At 40.7% G+C, this 21,791-nt stretch overlaps 1 protein-coding gene across 3 annotated transcripts in view; it reads left to right on the top strand.

Moving 5' to 3' along the window:
- Positions 1 to 10,313, top strand: part of RALBP1 (ralA binding protein 1) — a 67,511-nt gene extending 57,198 nt beyond the window's left edge. For 2 of the 3 annotated variants that reach the window (XM_040353962.1, XM_040353964.1), the window contains 3 exons: positions 674 to 795; positions 1,112 to 1,235; positions 4,488 to 5,213. In XM_040353962.1, coding sequence (XP_040209896.1) covers positions 674 to 795; positions 1,112 to 1,235; positions 4,488 to 4,742 — 501 coding nt within the window. In that variant the 3' untranslated portion in view covers positions 4,743 to 5,213. Of the gene's footprint in view, positions 1 to 673; positions 796 to 1,111; positions 1,236 to 4,487; positions 5,214 to 9,340 lie in introns of those variants that run through there. The other variant, XM_040353963.1, reaches the window with a different exon arrangement.
- Positions 10,314 to 21,791: the final 11,478 nt, after the last annotated feature.

Below are 21,791 nucleotides of genomic sequence, written 5' to 3'. Positions count from 1 at the left end.
TGCTGCTGCTAACCTCATACACTTTTAAAGGACTTTACTGATTTTATAGAATGGACTTTTTACCTGAAGAATGTTTTTAACGGTTTAGTGTCTCCATTTTCTTCTGCCTTTTTTTTTTTTTTTTTTATATCCTGTGTTGCTGATTCCCCTCGAACCATTTTGTAGCCACTTTCTGCCTACGTATGTGCGCTCCAGTGATGACTGGATGATGATTTTCAGGGTGGGTTTTCTCATAGTAACCGCAGTGGACCATGCCTGCGTGTGTTGAATTGACCATTGTGTGTGTGAATGCATCAGAAAGCTTGTGTGTCAGGGTGACAACATAGGAGCAGAGTTGAGAGACAAGGATAGTGTTGTAACTCTATAATAGGAAGTGCCTGCACAAGGACTTTTATGGCAGGATTGTCAGGTGTTTAATGAATGCTGCAGATTTTAAAAATGTCAAAATTATTTTGAAATTACAACCTGTAAAACTTATATGGGACGTTAATGGCATCACACGAGCCCATAGGTAAGCCTAAAAACAGTTGTGATTCTCTTACAATTGTTTAATAATTCATTGTGTCCATCTGGATAGTATAATTACAATGAGATTTTGCTCTGCGGGTTTGAGAACATTGAGATTTTGTGTCCTGGCTTCACTTTCGCACTGACAAGATCTTCATCTTATCAGGAAAATGAAATATTAACAGAACAAGAAGAGCTGGTTGCAATGGAGCAGTTCCTGAGACGTCAGATTGCAACAGAGAAGGAGGAAATTGACCGTCTCCGAGCAGAAATTTCTGAAATTCAAAGGTAGTTATGATTTCCATCATAAGCCAACCTGAAGTATAGAAATCTTATACAAAATGTATTTTACACTTCATGGGGGAGTTGCTTGTGGCACCGTGGGAAGCAGTTGCAGTATATTGGTGTTATGTTGGTATAAGTGACATTATAGGAGATGGGTCCATAAAACTGTAAAACATAAAGGGGTATATTCCTACTGCATGTGACTCGTCTTTAGTATAGTGTGAAAAGTAGACAATAATCGGATAAGGAATGCCGTTACATCTTAATATTACATTAATATTTGATGTTTTCATTGATAATGTGCTATTCCCCCCTGCAGTCGCCAGCAGCCTGGCCGGAGTGAGACAGAAGAGTATTCATCTGAGAGTGAGAGTGAAAGTGAGGATGAGGAAGAGCTGCAAATTATCCTGGAAGATCTACAGAGACAGAATGAAGAGCTGGAGGTGAGCCATTGTATACAGGAAGGATGGGTATCTGCTGCCACCTACTGAACTCCATTCTTTTTTCTTTAAAAGCGGTCTCTCTGCTTTTTTTTCTAAAGACGCTCTAATCGACGCACTGTTCAAGTATCAAAATCCAAGACAAATTCGGTCTATACACTCTCACAAATGTTTCATTTTTTGTGCAGTAATTTATCCTTTTTAGCATGCTAAGGGGCATAGCTGAGTAGGTCTGAACCAGGGAAATATAGCTTGCCTGTCATTATGCTCGGCCATCCTCCAGTGTCTAGGGAACAACAACCCGCCTGCAGAAAAGAGAAATTGTAAGAGGCCCCACTACTATAGGTGATCCAGGACATATGGAAAGAAGAGATGCTTCTGGAGTCTCTGGCTAAGTCCAACCCGTGATTTGGTTACATGGACCGAAGAGAACCTTTCAGAAAGGACAGACCTACCTCAAATGTGAGGAATTGTGCCCTTTCCTTCACCACATTAAAGCGGATGTGCCACTAAAAAACTATATTAAAAGCAAGCAGCTACAAATACTGCAGCTGCTGACTTTTAATATAAGGACACTTACCTGTCCTGGAGTCCAGCGGTGATCGCAGCAGATGACGAGCCGATCGCTCGTCACCCTGCTGCTCCCCCCTCCATCCACGGTGAGGGAACCAGGAAGTGAAGCGCTCCGGCTTCACTGCCCGGTTCCCTACGGCGCATGCGCAAATCGCGCTGCGCCCGCCGATTGGCTCCCGCTGGGAGCCGAGTGTTCCCAGCATACAACGGGGGGGCGACGGGAAGCGGAGAAAAAACCCGTCCTTTGCCCGTATCGTAGGGCCGGAAGTGGGTGCAGATACCTGTCTGTAGACAGGTATCTGCACCCCCCTCCCCCCTGAAAGGTGTCAAATGTGACACCGGAGGGGGGGAGGGTTCCGATCAGCGGGACTCCACTTTAGAGTGGAGATCCGCTTTAACAACAGTGGTAAACTGAGCGGAAAGTAGTGTAGAGGGACACCTATACCACCTGGTCAATATTTTCTGTTTCTCCCAGTCTTCATCGCTGATAGAGAAACTCCGCTCTTTCTCGCGTTCTTTAGTACAACCAGAATCTTGTTTTACAGGATAATGGAGTTGTCTAACCCAGTGTTGTCCTTTATTCCACATTCAAAAATTAGGCAAATGTGTTAACAGGCATTTTTTAGATATAATTTCCTACACTTGTGCCTAGATATGTGATGGTGTAAAAAAGAGTAGAACTTACTTGAGGGGCGGTGGGTGCATAGGCCAGAGGATTTATTAAATGTTAGCTGACATAAACACTGAGAAAGGCAACTTCAATATGAGTGCCCTGAGCTGTCATTGTGGTGCTTGGCCATTGTTGAGCAGTGCGAGCAAGTCTATGTGACACACTACACATTGGGGGTTATTTACTAAAGGAAAATCCATTTTGCACTACACGTGCACTTGGAAGTGCAGTCGCTGTAGATCCGAGGGGGACATGCAAGGAAAATAAAAACAGCATTTTGGCTTACACATGATTGGATGATAAAAATCAGCAGAGCTTCTCCTCATTTCAGATTTACAGCGACTGCACCTCCAAGTGCGCAAAGTGGATTTGTCTTTCGTAAATAACCCCCATTGTGTCATAGTGGGCCCTTGTTCGTGAATGGGCATGTTGTGATGTTGGACCTTTTCATACATCTGACAGTAAATGACTAGTTCTAAATGGAGTTCTTAACCGTTTTCCCAATATGTTTTCTTCCCTTGTCTCTCCAACCTCCTTTTTTTTTTTTTTTTTTTTACTAGAACTAAAAGCAAACAACAATTATTTCAGCTCAATCGTAATTGTGTTTTTTTTCTTTTTTGTTTTCTAATAAGATATTTATAGAAAAAGAATAGGACAGTTTGACTTGCAGGGCTTCAAAGCACCAAATGTACCTCATCTAGTACATTCAAAAACTGTCAAGGAGTACCAATCACATACATAATATTGGTAGATGTCACTAGCGGGACACCAGAGCTCTATAAAAGACAACAGGAGCCATCCCAGAAGTTGTAAAGAGATCAAAATGGTAAATTATTTCACAAGAAAAGGGCACATAACTTCTATCCAGTTGGACCAATTTTTTTCAAACTTGCGAGGGGCATATCACAAAGTGTAGGTATGCTTTTCATATATGACATACTTGCTCATCTTTAATGTCCATTCGCTGACAGTGGGAGGATTGGCAGAAACCCAGCAGGAGGCAATCCTCTTTCTCACTGCAAAAAGTGACCTAACAATCGTCCGTGTCTGACTAGCATATGCAGATCACTGGAATTTAAATATCCCAGGAGACACAGTAATTGTCTTTCTTGGAGGGTTTAAACCTCTGCAGAAAACATAAAAAAAATGGACCCTTGTGAGTTTTTCCATAATCTGCTAGTATGCATAACATATTGGCACATTATGACTGACTTGGCTTGCAAGCCATCCCCTCCAATGCTGCAGTGTCAGCACTCTCATATTGTGGGCGCCTCCATCTTCTCCCACTTTTCCTGTCACATTCTGACTTTTCAGCCTATTAATTGATAGGTCCGGGATGATGTAACTCTTGCACATGCAGACGGGTGTTTAAGTCACCTCAACACAGAGTGGTTTCGTAAATATATGCTGATCACACACAGCTCAGTATATATGAAAACTAATCGGCAGGGGGGAGGTTTTATGACACAAGAAACCAATATAGCCTCTTCAGTCATAAAAATTCTACTTTTATTTTTTAGGTTTAATTCTGCCTTAAGTTTATTTACTTATTTTGTAGGTAAACATTTAGTACACAATTAGAGCAGAGCACTATGGGTTAGCTAAAGAAAGTTCACCAAAAGTAGCTTTCTTTGCTAACTGCCCTGTCTGACCTTGTTTTTGGACTGACCTGTACCATTAATGACCGAGTCACTCAGTTCTGTGTAAGAGCTATTGATCTCTGTAAACAGACTTTTTACAGCACCAAGCTGAAGAGAAACCGCAAAGCACATGAAAACAGCTTAGAGCTCCACCTGTGTGATGGAAAAAAAATATATAAAATGAATATGGATCAGTTCTTCTTTATCTGGAAAAAAATCAGGTTTGTTTTAGATTTTTTTAGTCTTGCCAATAATACAAAGGCCTTAGAAAATATGTACAAAACCACACATTTTGTTTAATATTCCCTGTACATGAACATCTTGCTTTTGTTACTCAAGCAAATTCTACTGAATGCTACTGTCTCTTGTTAGGTTAAGAACAACCATCTGAACCAGGCAATTCATGAAGAGAGAGAGGCCATCATTGAGCTGCGTGTTCAGCTTAGGCTGTTACAGATGCAGCGCATAAAGTCCGAACAGCTGCAGGAGGAAGAGGAGCCAGGGAAGACGGGCAGCAGATCCCAGCTGCAGAGGGACACTGCCTCTGAATCAAAACCACCTAAAGACAAGACAAAGGAGCAAGTAAGACCTTCTCCAATTAAAGACTGGAAAGAAACGCTTATCTGAGTGTCAAACTAAAGACGTTACCCCTTATTAACACTTTCAGGCAATTGCATTGCTATAAAACATGCATCGCTTTATGGAGGAAGAGTTTGCTCGCCTTGTGGGTTCTGGCTGTCCTGGACTCGGGTTACTGACATAGCAGAATAAATACTTATTATTTTGTACAAGAGTAATGGTGGAAAAAAGAGAATGTAATTTTCTAAAAAAAAAAAGAAAAAAAAATCTAAACAAACACAGAAGGACGTGTAATAAGGAAAAGTGGTTATGAAAATGTTTTTTTTTTTTTTTTTTAACAATTTTACTATCCAAATGTAACCAGACACACCAAAATTCTATTATTTATTCATGGGTTTCTTTGCTTTAGAGCAGCTTTAAATATGTAGTTTTTTTTTCTTAATTAAACCAGGGATGTTGCAGCTGTGAATACACCAGTTTGAGACTACTACAAATAAAACTTTTATTCTATTGCATTTACATGGCTCTCTAGTCATGCTGATGTGCAGGCAGCATTTTTGTAGCTTTGGTGTTAGTGCATAGTATTGTTAAAGCAACAAAAGAAATATTTGAGGTCAAGTCCAAGATCACAGAATGAAGCAAGTGACTGCACAATTTCGCTGTGCTTTATTCACCAAATGTTGTATACAATCCTACAATTACTGGTAGATTTATGTGATTGGTGCATACAGACTGAATGGCAAGTATTGTGTGTGGATTGCCACAAAGGGGAGAGAACCATATAGGAAGAATAACACTAATTAGTTTTAATTGAGATCCAGTAAAGCAAGTGCACCAAAAGTTGCGCAACGTGAAATCATGCAGCCTATAGCGCAATACCATAATGGGTCGGTGTTCTGTACTCCGACAGGGGAGAACTCGGACTTGGTTCTGCAACAGAAATAGTGTTGTCAGTCAACTAAAAGATATTCTGAGCTTTGTGGATTTCTGGCAGATCAACCGGTATTATTCTGTACTTGCATAATTCTGTAAAGTGCGTATTGCAGAGATGTATTGCATATTGTTTTTTTTATTTTGGCCTTATTTACACTTAAAATAACTTTACTTCCCTTTAAACACTTAGGATTCACACGTTGTCCTAATACAAAATATAAATTATGTGAATCATGCATAAAGCATTGAAAAATCACTTTTATCTTTAACTTCACTTTAGGTTTAATCTTTTTTTGCCTTGCTTTTAAAAAACAAAGAGCTTGGCTGTAAAATGTAACCTACCGCTTAACCCCATATAACTTAACCTAACTCCTTTTACCCTTAGCACTAAGTTAACCCCTACTTGTCTTTTGAACCCCCCCCCCAACTGTCACACCACCCTATGCAAAAAGTTTATTGCTTCTGCCCAAGAAGAAGCAACACCGCTTCTTTTTTTTCAAGCGCCAAAACCAACAGATTTAGTGGACAAAATGTCGTCTGTATTGGAAAGTATCACTGCTATATATATGTATGTATATATATATATATATGTATGTATGTATATATATATATATATATATATATATATATATATATATATATATACATACATACATACATACATACATACATACATACATACATACATACATACAGCCGTTGCCTTCTGTTAATTCTATTTGTCTGACTTTCTAAACTCTGGTGGTTTTCCATATGCAGAAAACCAGACAGTCGATTAGTATTTTTTAAAAGTCGGCAGTGGCAGCCCCATATTTCTTTCATAGGTTTTCTATCATCTGACAAGTTATTTAAACTATTATGTATTTCTCATAAATATTATTAGTTTTAAGTACTTATCAGTAGGACAGTTAGGTTCTATTTTCTGCCAGTCCTGTACTTACAAATGACCTTTTTCTGCTCAGTAGTCTATCCTACATTCGCTCGATTCCCCTACCAACACAGAAAATGTTGATGCGGGAATCCCTCCTGGCGAGGCGCTGTCTTCTCCCAGCGGGGGAAGCCGCCCCCTTCTGGGAGAAGATGGTGATTATTGGTAGCGGCTATACCAGCCGTTAGCGATAATCGCAGGTAAAACCCTGGTGATGGTTTGAATTTCTATGGCCTGCGTAAGGGTGTCAATAGACCTAAGATAGCGATGTGAGAAAGCTGGTGATTGCGAGTCAAACCTGTAAGAGAGCTCGTTTCAAACGAGATGCATTTTATGAACATATGTCACCAGAAAAATGATTCTGTAGAGCTGGAATTTTTCAGCTGTTTTCTGTTGGCTGGCCAGTCTTTGTGTGTCTTTTTTGCCATCTTATGCCGTGTACACACGAACGAATTTTCTGTTGTAAAAAAAAATCATGTTTTTTCCGACGGAATTCCGCTGAAGCTTGGTTTGCTTACACACGGTCACACCAAATTCCGACGTACAACACTACGACGAGCCGAGAAAAATTGAGTTCAATGCTTCGGAACATGCGTTGAATTATTTCCGAGCATGCATGCTTTTTTTCCCGTCGGAATTCCATCTAGACGAACAGATTTTCCAATAGGAATTTTTTCAGTCGGAAAAATTGAGAACCTGCTCTCTATCTAAGTCCGTCGGAAATTCTGACGGAAAAAGTCAGATGGGGTATACACACAGTCGGAATATCCGATGAAAAGCTCCCATCGGACTTCCGACTGTGTGTACGTGGCATAAGGATAAACGACTGTGGTCAACACTCTTGCCCCTTTCATATTGCCTGTCAATATCACGTTTTTAGTCTGTATACAAATGATCTTTTTAAGTCGACAAACAATTTTCCATACGAAAGGTATGAAAGATCACTTAGGAGTCGGGTTGTTCATAGACATAAGACTGTGCTTGCCTAACTTTTACTTTTTTTGTGCCTTTTTATGCTTTGATTTCAAGTTACTTGGTTGCAGCGGCACCACCAAATACTTTGGTAGACAGCTGTGTTGTCTGCAGATGTTTTTAGGTGTCTTTTTTTTAGTAATTTCCTTCCTGTTATGCTGCCTACATAACTTGCCATAGTAGTCTAATTTGTGAGCGTAATTGCTTGTCCTCACATGTGTGTTAATATGACTAATGTCTCTACTGTGTATGTGAACAGCATTTTTAATTCCGAGTAATGTCCTTGGCATCAAGATACTTGAGATTAAGGCAGCTGATATTTGTCATGGTTTGGGATTACTGTAGGTGATGGTTCTCTCTGTGACATTGCTCGTGTTTTACTTAAATCTGTGAATGGGTCTTCCCAGTTTAAGATGTATAGATGTAAGCCAGATATGCTAATTTATCCTGCGTTTATGTTGCTTATCAACCATGCTCCCCACCCAGCAATGCAAAGTATTTAGGAAATTAGTGCCACTTGGGACCTGGGAACATACAGAAGGACAGGATCTATTCAAGACGTAGGCGAGGGATGAACAATGAGTGATAAATGTGCTGATCCAGGTCCATTATTATGTATTTAATCCATTTGTTTTTTATTCACTCCTCTTTTTTTAGGACATAGATTAGCAACTGTCCCTAAATCACTGGGCACATTGTGTGCCGGATCTGGCTACTTTTTCCTTAATGATTCTTACATGTCGTGTTGCTTGCACCGCGTCTGTGAAAACTGTATTATATATTCACTCACTGTCCATGGTTTATAGAACTATTCCAGCAATACAAATACGGGCTGGATAACACATTGCTGGAGCCAATAAAAGCACATTCCAGTCCCATTTTGGATATACAGGGTTGCTTAGTGGGTTGGGTTTATATAATAGATTTGTGTTCTAGTTCCAGCTGTCTCTAGTACGTCAGATTGCACACACTTGGCTTCATAGTCTGCAATGACCTTCATCAGAACTTTGCAAATGAAAGGTCTGGCAAAGCTTTAAAAGAGATCATTGATCGCTGGGAATATTTGCCACGGTGATTTGCATGTTAAGTAAGGACAGGTTAAAGACATTTGCTTTCTTCAAAAGGATCCTAAAATAAATATGGAACGTACAGTCAAGTCTGTAGCTTGCTCTAACGCATCACTTATACTGTTTATCAACTTGCCTTGCCTCATCTCCATGAATATCCTTCAGTTTTCATGGACAGTGTGTTAGTATGGTATAGCACAAAGCATGCTTCGTCTCAGAAGGGTGCAAGGGCTTCTTTTTCTCATGCAATGTGCAACCTCTGCCATATATGCCTAGCAGGTGTATATGACCAATGGTTACGTTTGTCTTCCATATTTCTTATATGTAATTTAACTTTATTGACATATTCAAGTAAACCTGTATTAAGAGGAACCTGGAGACTGCCATTCTTGACCTCATGTTCTGAAAATACTGGATGACTAGCTGTCATGCTTATCACTGACCCAGAGCCGGTATTTACAAAAGGACTTGGATCTCCAGGTCAGTGATTTTACAGTAATAATAATTTTATGACATTATACTATATATAGTCATCATAAAAGTCAAGTTGCTATAATTTATTAGAAAGAGGTCCGTAATGAAAGTCTCCAAATTTCCCTCATGTCAGGTTATCTTTAAGACTTGATAGGACATTTTTCCAAAAACTGTGAAAACGCTTTCAAAGGGGGTGGCTGGTAAACATTCTGGATTCCAGCCCAAAAGAACATTGGGCCAAGTGGCTTAATGTATATAAGCAGGCAATGAAGGAAAATGGAATACAACAAACTGGTAACACCACTCCAGGTGAAAGTAATTCCTTCCTTAAATTGTCAGATGCTGGTCCAGTCTATGATCTGGCCAAGCAGTCCAATAGCAAAGTGAATGACCGCACTTCAAAAAATAAAGAAAAAAGCTTTATTGTACAAAAATATCCAACATCAAAAATAGTTCATGACCACATCATGACGCATGCTCGAGAGGAGCATGGTTGACGCGTTTCACTAATTTCTTTGCTTAATCATAAGCACTAGAAACCAAGATTCCTAAATGGCTACAATGCAGCTGAATGGTGTTAAAGTGCTTAATCGGCTCGCTCCAGACAAACATTTCAAAAAACATTGGTAAACAAAAAATACATATAGGTAACTTTGTATTTGTCGGAAAAAAAACACCCCTACCCCTGTGTGTGTGTGTATGTATGTATGTATATAAATGTGTAAATAATTGGTGACTTGCCATAAAAAGATAACTGGATCTATATATACTCTATAACCCGGGAGAGGGTGTGATAGAAAAGTCGCATAGAAAATGCATGTAGAAAAATGACACGTACTGAAATAATACTTAGTCTAATTTTAATATAATTTTTTTTAGTACATGTACATATGTTCTATTGAAGCCGCATATATATATATAAAAACAATAATACTAATAACGGCCCTAATCGGCCTTAATGCTGGATTGTATCTTACCTAAGGGATAAATCAATGTGACAACAACTATTCATAGTAATGTGTCGCATCCCATTCGAAGTTTAACCCATTGGGTATCCTGGTTTGAAGCTTAAAGATCCAAAATAACTCTCTCATTGTAGAGGAGATGGAAAATATCCCCCCTCCTGCGGTGTTTGGACTTTAACCAGGGACAGATCTCCATTATGCATGCTATTAACCACTTGCTTACTGGGCACATATACCCCCTTCCTGCCCAGGCGAAATTTCAGCTTTCAGCACCGTGTCGCTTTAAATTACAATTGCGCGGTCGTGCGACGTGCCTTCCAAACAAAATTGACGTTCTTTTTTCCCCCACAAATAGAGCTTTCTTTTGGTGGTATTTGATCACCTCTGCGGTCTTTATTTTTTACGCTATAAACAAAAAAAAAGCGACAATTTTGAAAAAAAACCCCACAAAATATTTTTTACTTTTTGCTATAATAAATATCCCATAAAAAAAAAATTTTTTTTTTTTTTTTTCAGTTTAGGCCGATACGTATTCTACATATTTTTGGTAAAAAAAAATCGCAATAAGCGTATAGTGATTGGTTTGCACAAAAGTTATAGTGGCTACAAAATAGGGGAAAGAATTCTGACATTTTTTTAAAAAATTTTTTACTAGTAATACGGCGATCTGCGAATTTTGTCAGGACTGGGATATTGCTGCGGACACATTTTTGGAACCATTCACATTAATACAGCGATCAGTGCTATAAAAATGCATTGATTACTGTATACATGTGACTGGCAGGGAAGGGGTTAAAACACTAGGGGGCGAGGACGGGGTTAAATGTGTATCCTGGGAGTGATTCTTACTGTGGGGGGAGGGAACTGACTGGGGGAGGTGACCGATGCTGTGTCCCTATGTACAAGGGACACAGCATCTGCCTCCTCTCCCTGACAGGACGTGGAGCTCTGTGTTTACACACAGAGCTCCATGTCCCTGCTCTGTCATTGCCGATTGCGGGGTACCTGGCGGACATCGCGGCCATCAGGCACACGCATCGGCATCTCGGGGACGCGCCCCCCAGTTGCCGGAGGATGCAAGGCCGTAAAAAGACAGGCCCGGGACTAAAGTAGTTAAGATGACAGGCAACATTGGTGAATTTATTACCCCTTGTATCACCCAAATGTTCCCTAAACCTATCTCTGAGTCTCCAAATAGTTCTTCCTACGTATTGCTTGGAACAAGCACCACACGTGATGACATCGATTTACATAAGATGTGTTACAAATAAAGAATTTGTCAATTTAAAAAATGATATAATTAGAGTATTTTTTCAGTAGTAATATGCATGTGGATTTATTTTTTCTATGCGACTTCTCTATCACACCCTCTGTACATATAGATGTGCAGGTACCTTTTCATGGTCACTAATTCATATAGTTTTTTTGCACATTTATATCGGATCTCTAGATGTACAATTAAGAAAGGGGAAGGTGTGTTTTTTTAGACAAATACAAAAGTAACCTATATGTGTTTTGTTTACTAATGGTTATATTCTTTATTTTTCTCTTTGAAATATTTGCCTGGAATGAGCCAATTAAGCACTTTAACACCATTCGGCTGCATTGTAGCTATTTAAGATTCTTGGTTGCTAGTGCTTATGGGTTATGATTAAGCGAAGAAATTGGTGAAACGCGTCAACATGCTCCTTTCTGTACGTGTCCTGAACTATTTTTGATGGTTTTTCTACAATAAAGCTTTTTTCCTTATTTTTTGGAGTGCGGTCATTCACTTTGCTATTGGACTGCTTAGGAAAATGGAGTTGGCAGCTTTAATACTGTGATACTGCTTCTGTTATTGGCTCTCCAATGACAGGCCCACACTCTCTCCTCTTGCAGGATCCTTGCTTGTCCCATGAGTTACCATGGTATACACGAGCATTTTTTATTGGCTTGTACAAACCAGTCTGAAGAGCATCCAATTAAATGCGTTGTAAGTGCTTGTTGAAACCGTATCCAGCAGCCTTCTTGATGCCCCCTAAACATCTTTCAGCCCTGTTTTGGAGTTTTTAATTTTAGCGTGTGTTGCTGTAGCTTTAACAAGCATAATAGTGAGAGTTTTGGTTGCAGTTTTAACCAGCATTCATCAAGATTCAACAGACCTTTAGAAGCCTTTCGAGGCACTTAACAAGCTATTGTAGAAATTGAGTTGATGTCCCATAAACGGCTTATGAACACAATGCTCTTTAGACTAGTTTTGAAAAGCCAAGATGAAAAAAATTGCCCTTGTGTACAGAAGGCCTCTAGTTGACGGCCTACAGAAAAACGAGGATGACATTTATCTGTAATGATCTTTCTCTCTCCCTTTTTCTTGCCCTTTTGTTTCTCCCTTTTTCTCACATGGGTATGGCAATTTTTATACAAAATATTGATCCCGTTTTAAAGCTTTTGTTATGTTGAAGCTGTGCAATGCTAGTTGGATGCAATATAATGGGATGCATTTAAGATAGATGGTGCAAATGTTGTTTATATTGGCCATATGCCTTGCTTCACTTGAGAGAGAACCTATTTTGTTGTTCTGTGCGACAGTTTTTTTTTTTTTTTTTTTTTTTATAAATCTGCACCACTTGGAGCAAAGAATTGTCAAGCGCTTGCAGGGCTGTGCTGGCCCACATTTGCCTTGTACCATACATTGCTGGTGAATGAACAGAACCTTTCTTCCAGATGAAATTCACATTATTCTTACTACAAGTAACTTTATAACTGGAATGAACAACCCTACAAATTCTAACTCGCCCTTATCCACCTGTAAACGTGTGTAGACTGCCAATTTTAGTTTTTGTTGTATTTTCTTTTTTTTGTTTGCATTAATGAAGTGTTAATATTTGACTTTGTCTGTTACAAAAGCATTTTGTATTTACTAATGTCAGCCTTTTTTAATGCATTAATTATCAAATGATGTCACTTATCAGTGTTTTATTTCTCCCAAAATGATGTAGGTCTCTTAGATCATAATTCTTATTCAGACACCATGCAATGGGGTAAATAAAGAATCCATTTTAAACCTACACCCTGTCTGTCTGTCTTTCTTGCATTAATAATGCTTTATGCAGTACCTCTAGAAAAACAAAAATTGCAATTTGTAGATGACAAAGACCTGACATTTCTCATGTTTTGCAGTTCAATATTTTATACTGAGACTTTCAGGTCAATATTTGGAGCAACAAAACATGCCCAGAGCATTTGGGTACAATGCCATTGATTAACTGCTCACCGTCATACAGCGGCAGGTCAGCTCGTTCCTACGGACCATCGTAGCTGTACGTCAGGCCCTTTTAAGCGGGATAGTGGGCGCGCTGATGCTAGTGACCGGCGGTCACGATGACTGCAGGCCACGAGCTATCGCAGGCACGAGAGGCAGAACAGGGACGTGTGTGTGTGTGTGAACACACACATCTCTGTTCTGAGAGGAGATGCAGATCGTGAGTTCCTACAAGCTGAGAGTCAGGATCTGTCATCTCCTATAGTGAGTCCCCTCCACCCACAGTTAGAACAAACATTTGGGAACACATTTAACCCCTTGATCGTCCCCTAGTGTTAACCCCTTCCCTGCCAGTGACGTTTATACAGTAATCAGTGCATTTTTATAGCACTAATCGCTGTAAAAAAATGCCAATGCTCCCAAAAATGTGTCAAGTGTCCCGATATGTCAGCCAATTAGTGGTTAAATATGTGGAAACTAGCACAACAGTTCGTCAAAAAGGTACCCAACGCCAGTTTATCTTTTGTTTTTGATCAGACTAGTGTAATCCACTGGGGCATGAGAAAAAAAAAAGGCAAAGGAAAATAGACAAAATAGAAAAAACCCTTTCACACTGAAGGTGCTTTTCAGGTGTTTTAGCGCTAAAATAGCAACTGAAAAGCGCCCCTCAAGCCTCCCCTGTGTGAAAGCCAGAGTGCTTTCACACTGGGGCAGTGCTCTTGCAGGAAGAAAAAAAAAGTCCTGCAAGCAGCATCCTTGGGGCGGTTCAGGAGTGGTGTATACACCACCCTGCCATTGAAATCAATTGGTAGCACTGGCAAATCGGCTGCCAAGCGTTTCGGCAGCATCGCTTTTAACCCCTTCTTTGGGGTTAAAAGCACCCTGCTCGCGGGAGCACACAGCGCCACTAAAACTAGTGGCACTTTACCGCTAACTCTCGGGCGGTCTGAGTGTAAAAGTAGCCTAAGGGTAGGCAAAGAAAATTAGAAGAGAGGGATCAACAGCTAGGGAGGACTAGATGTTTCCAGCATAAGCTCCCATTAGGATGTTCAGGATGACTAGAGATGCAAAAGTCAGTGGTTTGAAGTTCATGCAAAAATAAAGCTGAATCCAAGACTTTCAAAAAAAATCAGCAGTTTATCATTTAAAATAGCCTTTACTGGTCGCCATCCAGAAAATTCTTAACTTTGGTCTTAACTTGCTATATAGGTCCTGTAACGAGACCCTTGCTCACTCGGTTCCACTCTCCCGACACTCCTCTGCTACTATTGGATCAGATTTCAGATCGCAACGTCTGATGGTTTAGCCATCCGATGCTCCGGGATTCGAACTACAGCTATGTGCCGTTTGAAATCCATTTGTGTTAGCTCAGAACAAACACCAGGCAGGCTGTATGTAAGTTCAAACAGGAGACTCTTTTATTGGATGCACACACACTTTTATACAGCAGTTTGAACACCCTGCCCCAAACAACCACATTCCTATTGGTCAATTGTAAAGTACATTGTAGTTCTCAATTAGGTCCTCTTGGCCATGCAAATGAGGACTTGAAACGGGGTCAGCAGGGATTGGTCCGATAGCTTAAATAGGAGGACTGATATGTTTAATGAGACAGAAGCCCCAGGGGGCAATCAAAGTACACAAACAGCCAAACACAGAAAAATGCTTTTCCTCCAGACCATGGAGCCATCTGAGGGGGGCGGGGGGGTTAGCCTTAAGACAGGGCAGAAGACCCCCCACTGTGTAACAGATTTCAAGAAGAAACACTTCAGCATTCCAAGGTCCAGAGTGTTTTGTGGCTGTTGAGATAATTGTCATTAGCTTAAAGTGATTGTAACGGCAGATTTAAAGCCCTCTATGTGCAGCAGTCCCCCTAATACTTACCTGAGGTCCATCTAGATCCAGCAATGTCGCAGGAGTGTCTCGGCTGCCCAAGACTCCCCCACTTCCCCCATTGGCTGAGACAGCAGCACAGCGCCAAAAAGTGCAGCCAGCCAATGAGGAGAGAGTGGAGGCTGGACTGCCCTGTGCAAATCCACTACATACAAACTGGACTTCAGTATCACTTTAAATGAGTATGTGTGATGACCTCCAACTTTGAGAAGGAGCACCTCTATAGTGTTTGCTGTGAGACTGCAAAGGATAAGTGTACATTACATGTCATTGACATTTAGACAAAAGTCTAAAGCGAAATACCAGCGGGATAGCCAATAAAATTTGAACGAAGACCGTGTGGTCATCTGAGAACAAACTCTACAAGCAAGGTAATGGCCTTTTAAGGCTGCTTTCACACTGAGCAGCGATAGGCGTCACTATTTTTAGTGGCGCTTTACTGACGTTTTTGCGGCCGCTAGAAGGGTGCTTTTAACCCCCACTAGCAGCTGAAAAAGGCTTTGCCAGTGGTTTGGTGGTGCTGCCCATTGATTTCAATGGGCAGGGGGGGTTTGGGAACGGTGTTGCACCACTCCTACAGCGCTGCAAAGATGCCGCTAGCAGAACTTTTTTTTAAAATAATAATAAAATAATATTGCGCAGGCCTCTGAGTGTCGTGAGTCAGGCAGCCAACATAACAAAGTGGATACTAAGTGAAAAATGCTGTAAATAAATGTAGCGCCCAAAGTGAATAAACCCTTAACCTGCCTGGCGGTCTTCACGAGTCTGACTCGGGGTTAGATTTTCCTGCTGCGAGCGGACACCCCGAGTCAGACTCGGGATCGCCTCGCTAGATCCACAGGCACAAGTTACTTACCTTGTCCCTGGATCCAGCGATGCCACCGCGCTGTGTGAGCGAGCGGGACCTCGCTCGATTCACACAGTGCCTCCGTGTGACGCCGATCTCCGTTCCCTGCGACGTTACGACGCACGGGGACGGAGAACGGCGCCAAATTCAAAAAAGTAAACAAACACCTTACATACAGTATACTGTAATCTTATAGATTACAGTACTGTATGTAAAAAAAACACACACCCCCTGTCCCTAGTGGTCTGTCCTGTGTCATGCATGTCATTTTATATAATAAAAACGTTTCTTTCTCCCTGCAAACTGTAGATTGTCCATAGCAACCAAAAGTGTCCCTTTATGTCAAAAATAGTTTTAGATCAGCTAAAAAACAGCGATAATAAATTATAATCACTTGCAGAATTGTGCGATAGCGATTTGTGGGGAAATTCGTCATAAAAAAAAAAAAATAATGACAGCAACAATTCTGCAACTGAGCAAATTTCAGTGATTTTGATTTGATTACATTATTGAATAATTTTTATTATAATTATATTATTATTTGTTATAATTATTTATAATTATTTATTATATTATAATTTATAATTTTGTTTTTAAAAAAATGTCATACCTGGGATGCCTATTAGAATCTTGTTTGGTCAGATTTAAGTGAGTTATTTCTAAAAATTACAGACCTACAATATAAAACGCCAAATTTCCTTGCAAATAATGGTACCGCTTTTAGCATGTTTTTTCTGACAGAATCATACCGCCAGGGAGGTTAAAAGGATATAGATAAAAAGAACCTGATAGTCAAATGATCTGCATCACCAACTAATCAAATCCCCCTAAATATGTGAACCTGTGAGGTAAAACACACACGCATAGACCAAAAATAATCAAATAAAGGTCTATATGATAATGCCAAGAAAATTTTGTCAATATTTACAGTGCTATGACCAACAAGTGAAAATGATATCTGTAAGAATTCAACGTAATCCCTAAGAACAAATAAAATAATGTGCAAAGATGACGTGTAGGTGATCAAAAAGGACAAGTCCTTAGCAAAAGACAAACATAATAATGAATTGCGGCAAAAAGGGGTAAAAACACCTTGAGTGGTTCAGTGACTGAATAAGTCAGTGAGCGTGACACCATAACAGTGTTTAAGGAAACCAAAGTCTTTTGTTTAAAATTGCACATAGGGTCTTCAATTGTTGGAATGGAGCCACAATCTTCAAGACATATAACAATCTTCACATCTGGGCATTGATAAAAGGGTGGGTACTCTTACCAGAAAAGGTGGACCCTCAAACTACACCATACGGTGGGAGGGTCATTAGAGCTTGTACAGACTCGCGTCTGGATCTGGAAGTCTCTCCTTCAGATGGTCAGAACCACAGATAGCCTCAGGTTTACTCGATTGTCCAGGACAGAGTAGCTGAAATCAACTCATCAAAATTGCTCCAGACATCCCAATAGTTATGCAAAGAAAAAACATATAGAGGTGCTCCTCATAGTGTAAAAAAGTTTTTTTATTTGCACTCATATGGCAAATTTCAAAATTAAAATACTGAAAAAAGCTTACAAAGCCAAACTGTAGGTAAAAAACAAACAGCAAACTAAAAAAATCCAGGGTAAAAAACCACAGCAAACTGGTGTAATAGCAGCAGATACTCTCACTTCAGATGGATATGAGAGAATTTCCAAAAAAGTCAGCAATGGAGTTATAATAGAACTGTCACCCGACCGGTTTCGTCTCGATAGGACTTTTTTTTTACCATCCTGCTAGCACACCGGTCCAGTGTGAATGCCCTCTGGCTTTCCCATTGAAGTGAAAGGAGAGGCTCTTTCAGGGCGCTTTGTAGGCGCTATTTTTAGCGCTGTAGCGCCTGCAAAGCCTGAAAAATTACTTTGACTAACAATTGGTCCTTCACCACTGTACCCACATTATATAATCTTTTTAGACATAAAGAGCTTTCCTTTGATAGTATTTAACCACTTCAGCCCCGGAAGGATTTACCCCCTTAATGACCAGGCCATGTTTTGAGATACGTCACTGCGCCGCTTTAACTGACACTTACGCAGTTGTGCGATGCTGTATCCAAACAAAATTTGACGCCTTTTTTTCCCCACAAATGGCTTTCTTTTGGTGGTATTTTCGCTTTAACCACTTAAGACCCAGACCATTATGCAGGTTAAGGACCTTGACCCTTTTTGCGATTCGGCACTGCGTCGCTTTTACAGACAATTGCGCGGTCGTGCGACGTGGCTCCCAAACAAAATTGGTGTCCTTTTTTCTCCACAAATAGAGCTTTCTTTTGGTGGTATTTGATCACCCCAGCGGGTTTTTTTTTTTTGCGCTATAAACAAAAATAGAGCGACAATTTTGAAAAAAATGCAATATTTTTTTACTTTTTGCTATAATAAATATCCCCAAAAAAAGATATAAAAAAACATATTTTTTCCTCAGTTTAGGCCGATACGTATTCTTCTACCTATTTTTGGTAAAAAAAAAAATCGCAATAAGCGTTTATCGATTGGTTTGCGCAAAATTTATAGCGTTTACAAAATAGGGGATAGTTTTATGGCATTTTTTATAAAAAAAAATGTTTTTACTAATGGCTGCGATCAGCTTTTTTTTTCGTGACTGCGACATGGCGGAAACATCGGACAATTTTGACACATTTTTGGGGCCATTGTCATTTTCACAGTGAAAAGTGCTATAAAAATGCACTGATTACTATAAAAATGACAATGCAGTGAAGGAGTTAACCACTAGAGGGTGCTGTAGGGGTCAATTGTGACCTCATATGTGTTTCTAACTGTAGGGGGGCAGGGCTGGACGTGTGGCGTCGGTGATCGTCTTTCCCTATATCAGGGAACAGACGATCACTGACATTGCCCCAGTGAAGAACAGGGAAGGTGTGTTTATACACACACCTCTCCCCGTTCTTCAGCTCCTGTGACCGATCGCAGGTCCCGCGGGCGTGGTCATGGAGCTTCGGACTGGGTTGCGAGCACGCCGCCGGCAGCGCGCTCGCGACCCTACGGCTGGGCTCTTAAAGAGGATATACAGGTACGTGCTCGTGCCCTTCTGCCGACGTATATCGACGTGAAGGGGTCCTTAAGTGGTCAAACAAAAAATACTTTTTTTTTTTTACTTTCTGCTATAATACATATCCTAAATAACATTTATTCATCAGTTTAGGCCGATATATATTCTACATATTTTTTGGTTTGCGCTAATGTTATCGCGTCCACAAACTATGGGATAGATTTAGGCACTTTTTTTATTATTGGTTTTACTGGGAATGGTGGCGATCTGCAATGTTTTTGCGGGGTTGCGGCTGACAAATCTTACCCCAAATGACACTTTTTGGGGACCAGTTACATCCTCATGGCCCTCCCAGCTGTTGCGGAACTACACATCCCATGAGGCATTGTAAAACTCTGACATTCACAGACATGACTAGGCATAATGGGAATTGTAGTTCCTGAACAACTGGAGGGCCAAAGTTTGAAGACCCCTGCGTTACATTGATCAGTGCTATAAAATGCACTGATTAATGTAAAAATTACACTGGCAGGGAAGGGGTTAACACTAGGGGACACTCAAGGGGTTAAGTGTGTTCCCTGGATGTGTTCTAACTGTAGAGGGGATTGGCTACCAGGGACATGACAGAGATCACTGCTCCATGTAAAGGAAAACCAAGCCTGAAATTAGATTCTGCTATACAACTTTGCCAATAAATAATCTTTCTTCAAACATTTAGACCAAAATGTATTCTGCTTTATTCCTTTGGTTAAAAAACAAATACGTGTGTATATATATTAGTCTGTCAGTCTACAAACTGTTGTTACACTTTAAATATATATACCATAATCACATTTCTTGATTTTATTTCACAGTTGTAATTTCAACAAGTTATTTCTCGCACACAGCATTGGTATGCTTACAATTGCACCCCAAAACACAAATTTACTCTTTAGGCTTTCAAGGTGCCTACGCCACATTCTTTAGGCCCTCAAGTGCTAGGACAGGGGAAACTGACACAAAATGATCCTACCTTGAAAAGGGGACCCTTCACCGTATTTGTAGGAAATGCCTCGGCCTAGATGTGACGTGAATCCCCAGATATTTAAAAGGTGTGGCAATAGGTATGGGACACAAGGCAGTCACAGCCTGTGTGTCATCCCCCTCTAAGAGGAGTAGAGCAGAGTTTGACCAATTTTATTTGAAAATTGGAAAATCCACCAAATTTGGTTATGGTTGCCATGGCCTCCCGCAAAGAAAGATCTGTATTTCCCAAAATGAGCACGGTATCAGTGTTTAGCATCACCTTCTCCTGCAGAGTGCCATAGCAAAACCCTATAATGCATGGATTAGCCTTGATCTCAATTGCCAGTGGTTCGATGGCAAATGCAAAAAGGAAGGAAAAGGGATTGGAAAGGTTGGGGGGATTATCACGGTGCCAAAATTCTATTTTGGCACCGTGATAATCCCCCCAACCTTTGCAATCCCTTTTCTTAACTGACCCAGGGATGAGGTGCTGTATCCCTATTAGGACTTTCGATCACTAACCCCGCAAAAAGGAGGGGAGACAGCGGGCATCCCTGCCTAGTTCCCCTCCTTAGTGTGAACCCATGTTCTAAAGCACAGAAGGCCCAAATAGCAGCCTGAGGTTGGCTATAGCGAAGGCGTACCCATGATATGTAGGTAGGACCAAATCTGAACTTTGTCAACTATGCCCACAGATGGCTCCAGTCTATAATATCAAATGCCTTTGTGGCCTCTAATGACAACAACCCTCTGCTACACGTTATCCACCTGGGACTGAATATTTAAGAACAGCCACCGCAGGTTAATGGCAGTGGATTTATTGGGCATGAAACCAGCCTGGTCATCATGCACAATAGATGCTATCACTCCATTCAGCCGAATTGCCAGCACCTTTGCCAAGATCTTAATGACACTGTAGCAACGAGATTGGGCAGTAGGAACCTGAAACAACTGAGTCCTTACCTGGTTTGAGCAATAAAATATTTGCTTTTGACATGGGGGGGGGGGGAGAGAGGAGAACACCCCTCACCTGGGACTTTAAGCAAATGTGGTAGCAATTCTCGAGTATTGTTTGTATACTTCTATGGGGATCCCATCTTCCCCCTGCGCCTTGCAGTTGCAGAAAGAACCAACAGCTACCTGCAACTCTTCTATGGTAAGTGGGGGCCTCTAACTCCCTCCTCTGGCTTGCAGACAGTTTGGGGAAAGAGATATTTTGTAAATATAGGTCTCGTTCTTCCTGGGCATAGGAGGTGCCAGGACTGTAAAGAGATTCATAGAAACCAGCTAATTCCTGCATGATTAGCTCAGGTTAGCGCACTAGGGCCCCTGCCCAAGACTGGATGGCACCTATCGGGGATCTTTGGTGGGAGTTTGAAATCCTCTGCAAAAGGCGATCAGTTTTCTCACCCTCCTTAAAGAACACGTGTTTAGAGAAGAACCTCTTCTTTTTGGCCGAGGAGAGCAAATGCTTATAGGCAGATTGGGCGGCCTGCCAAGCCTTCTTAGTCGAAACAGAGGGATCCACTATGTATTGTTATGCCATTGCCTGGACTCTAGTTTCCACCTCAGCTTTAAGGGTGGATGAAGCATGTTTAACTTTATTCATTTCTGTTATCAAGATGCCCTGTAAGTATGCCTTGAAGGCTTCCCATTGTTGTAAACTTAAAATAAAAATATTGGGGTCTTGGAACATGAAGAACTTGTGCACGCTCCCCACTATTCCCCCATGAGA

This window comes from Rana temporaria, chromosome 5 (genome assembly GCF_905171775.1).
Source record: "Rana temporaria chromosome 5, aRanTem1.1, whole genome shotgun sequence".
NCBI classification, from domain to species: Eukaryota; Metazoa; Chordata; class Amphibia; order Anura; family Ranidae; genus Rana; species Rana temporaria.
This window is presented reverse-complemented; position numbering and strand designations above follow the sequence as displayed.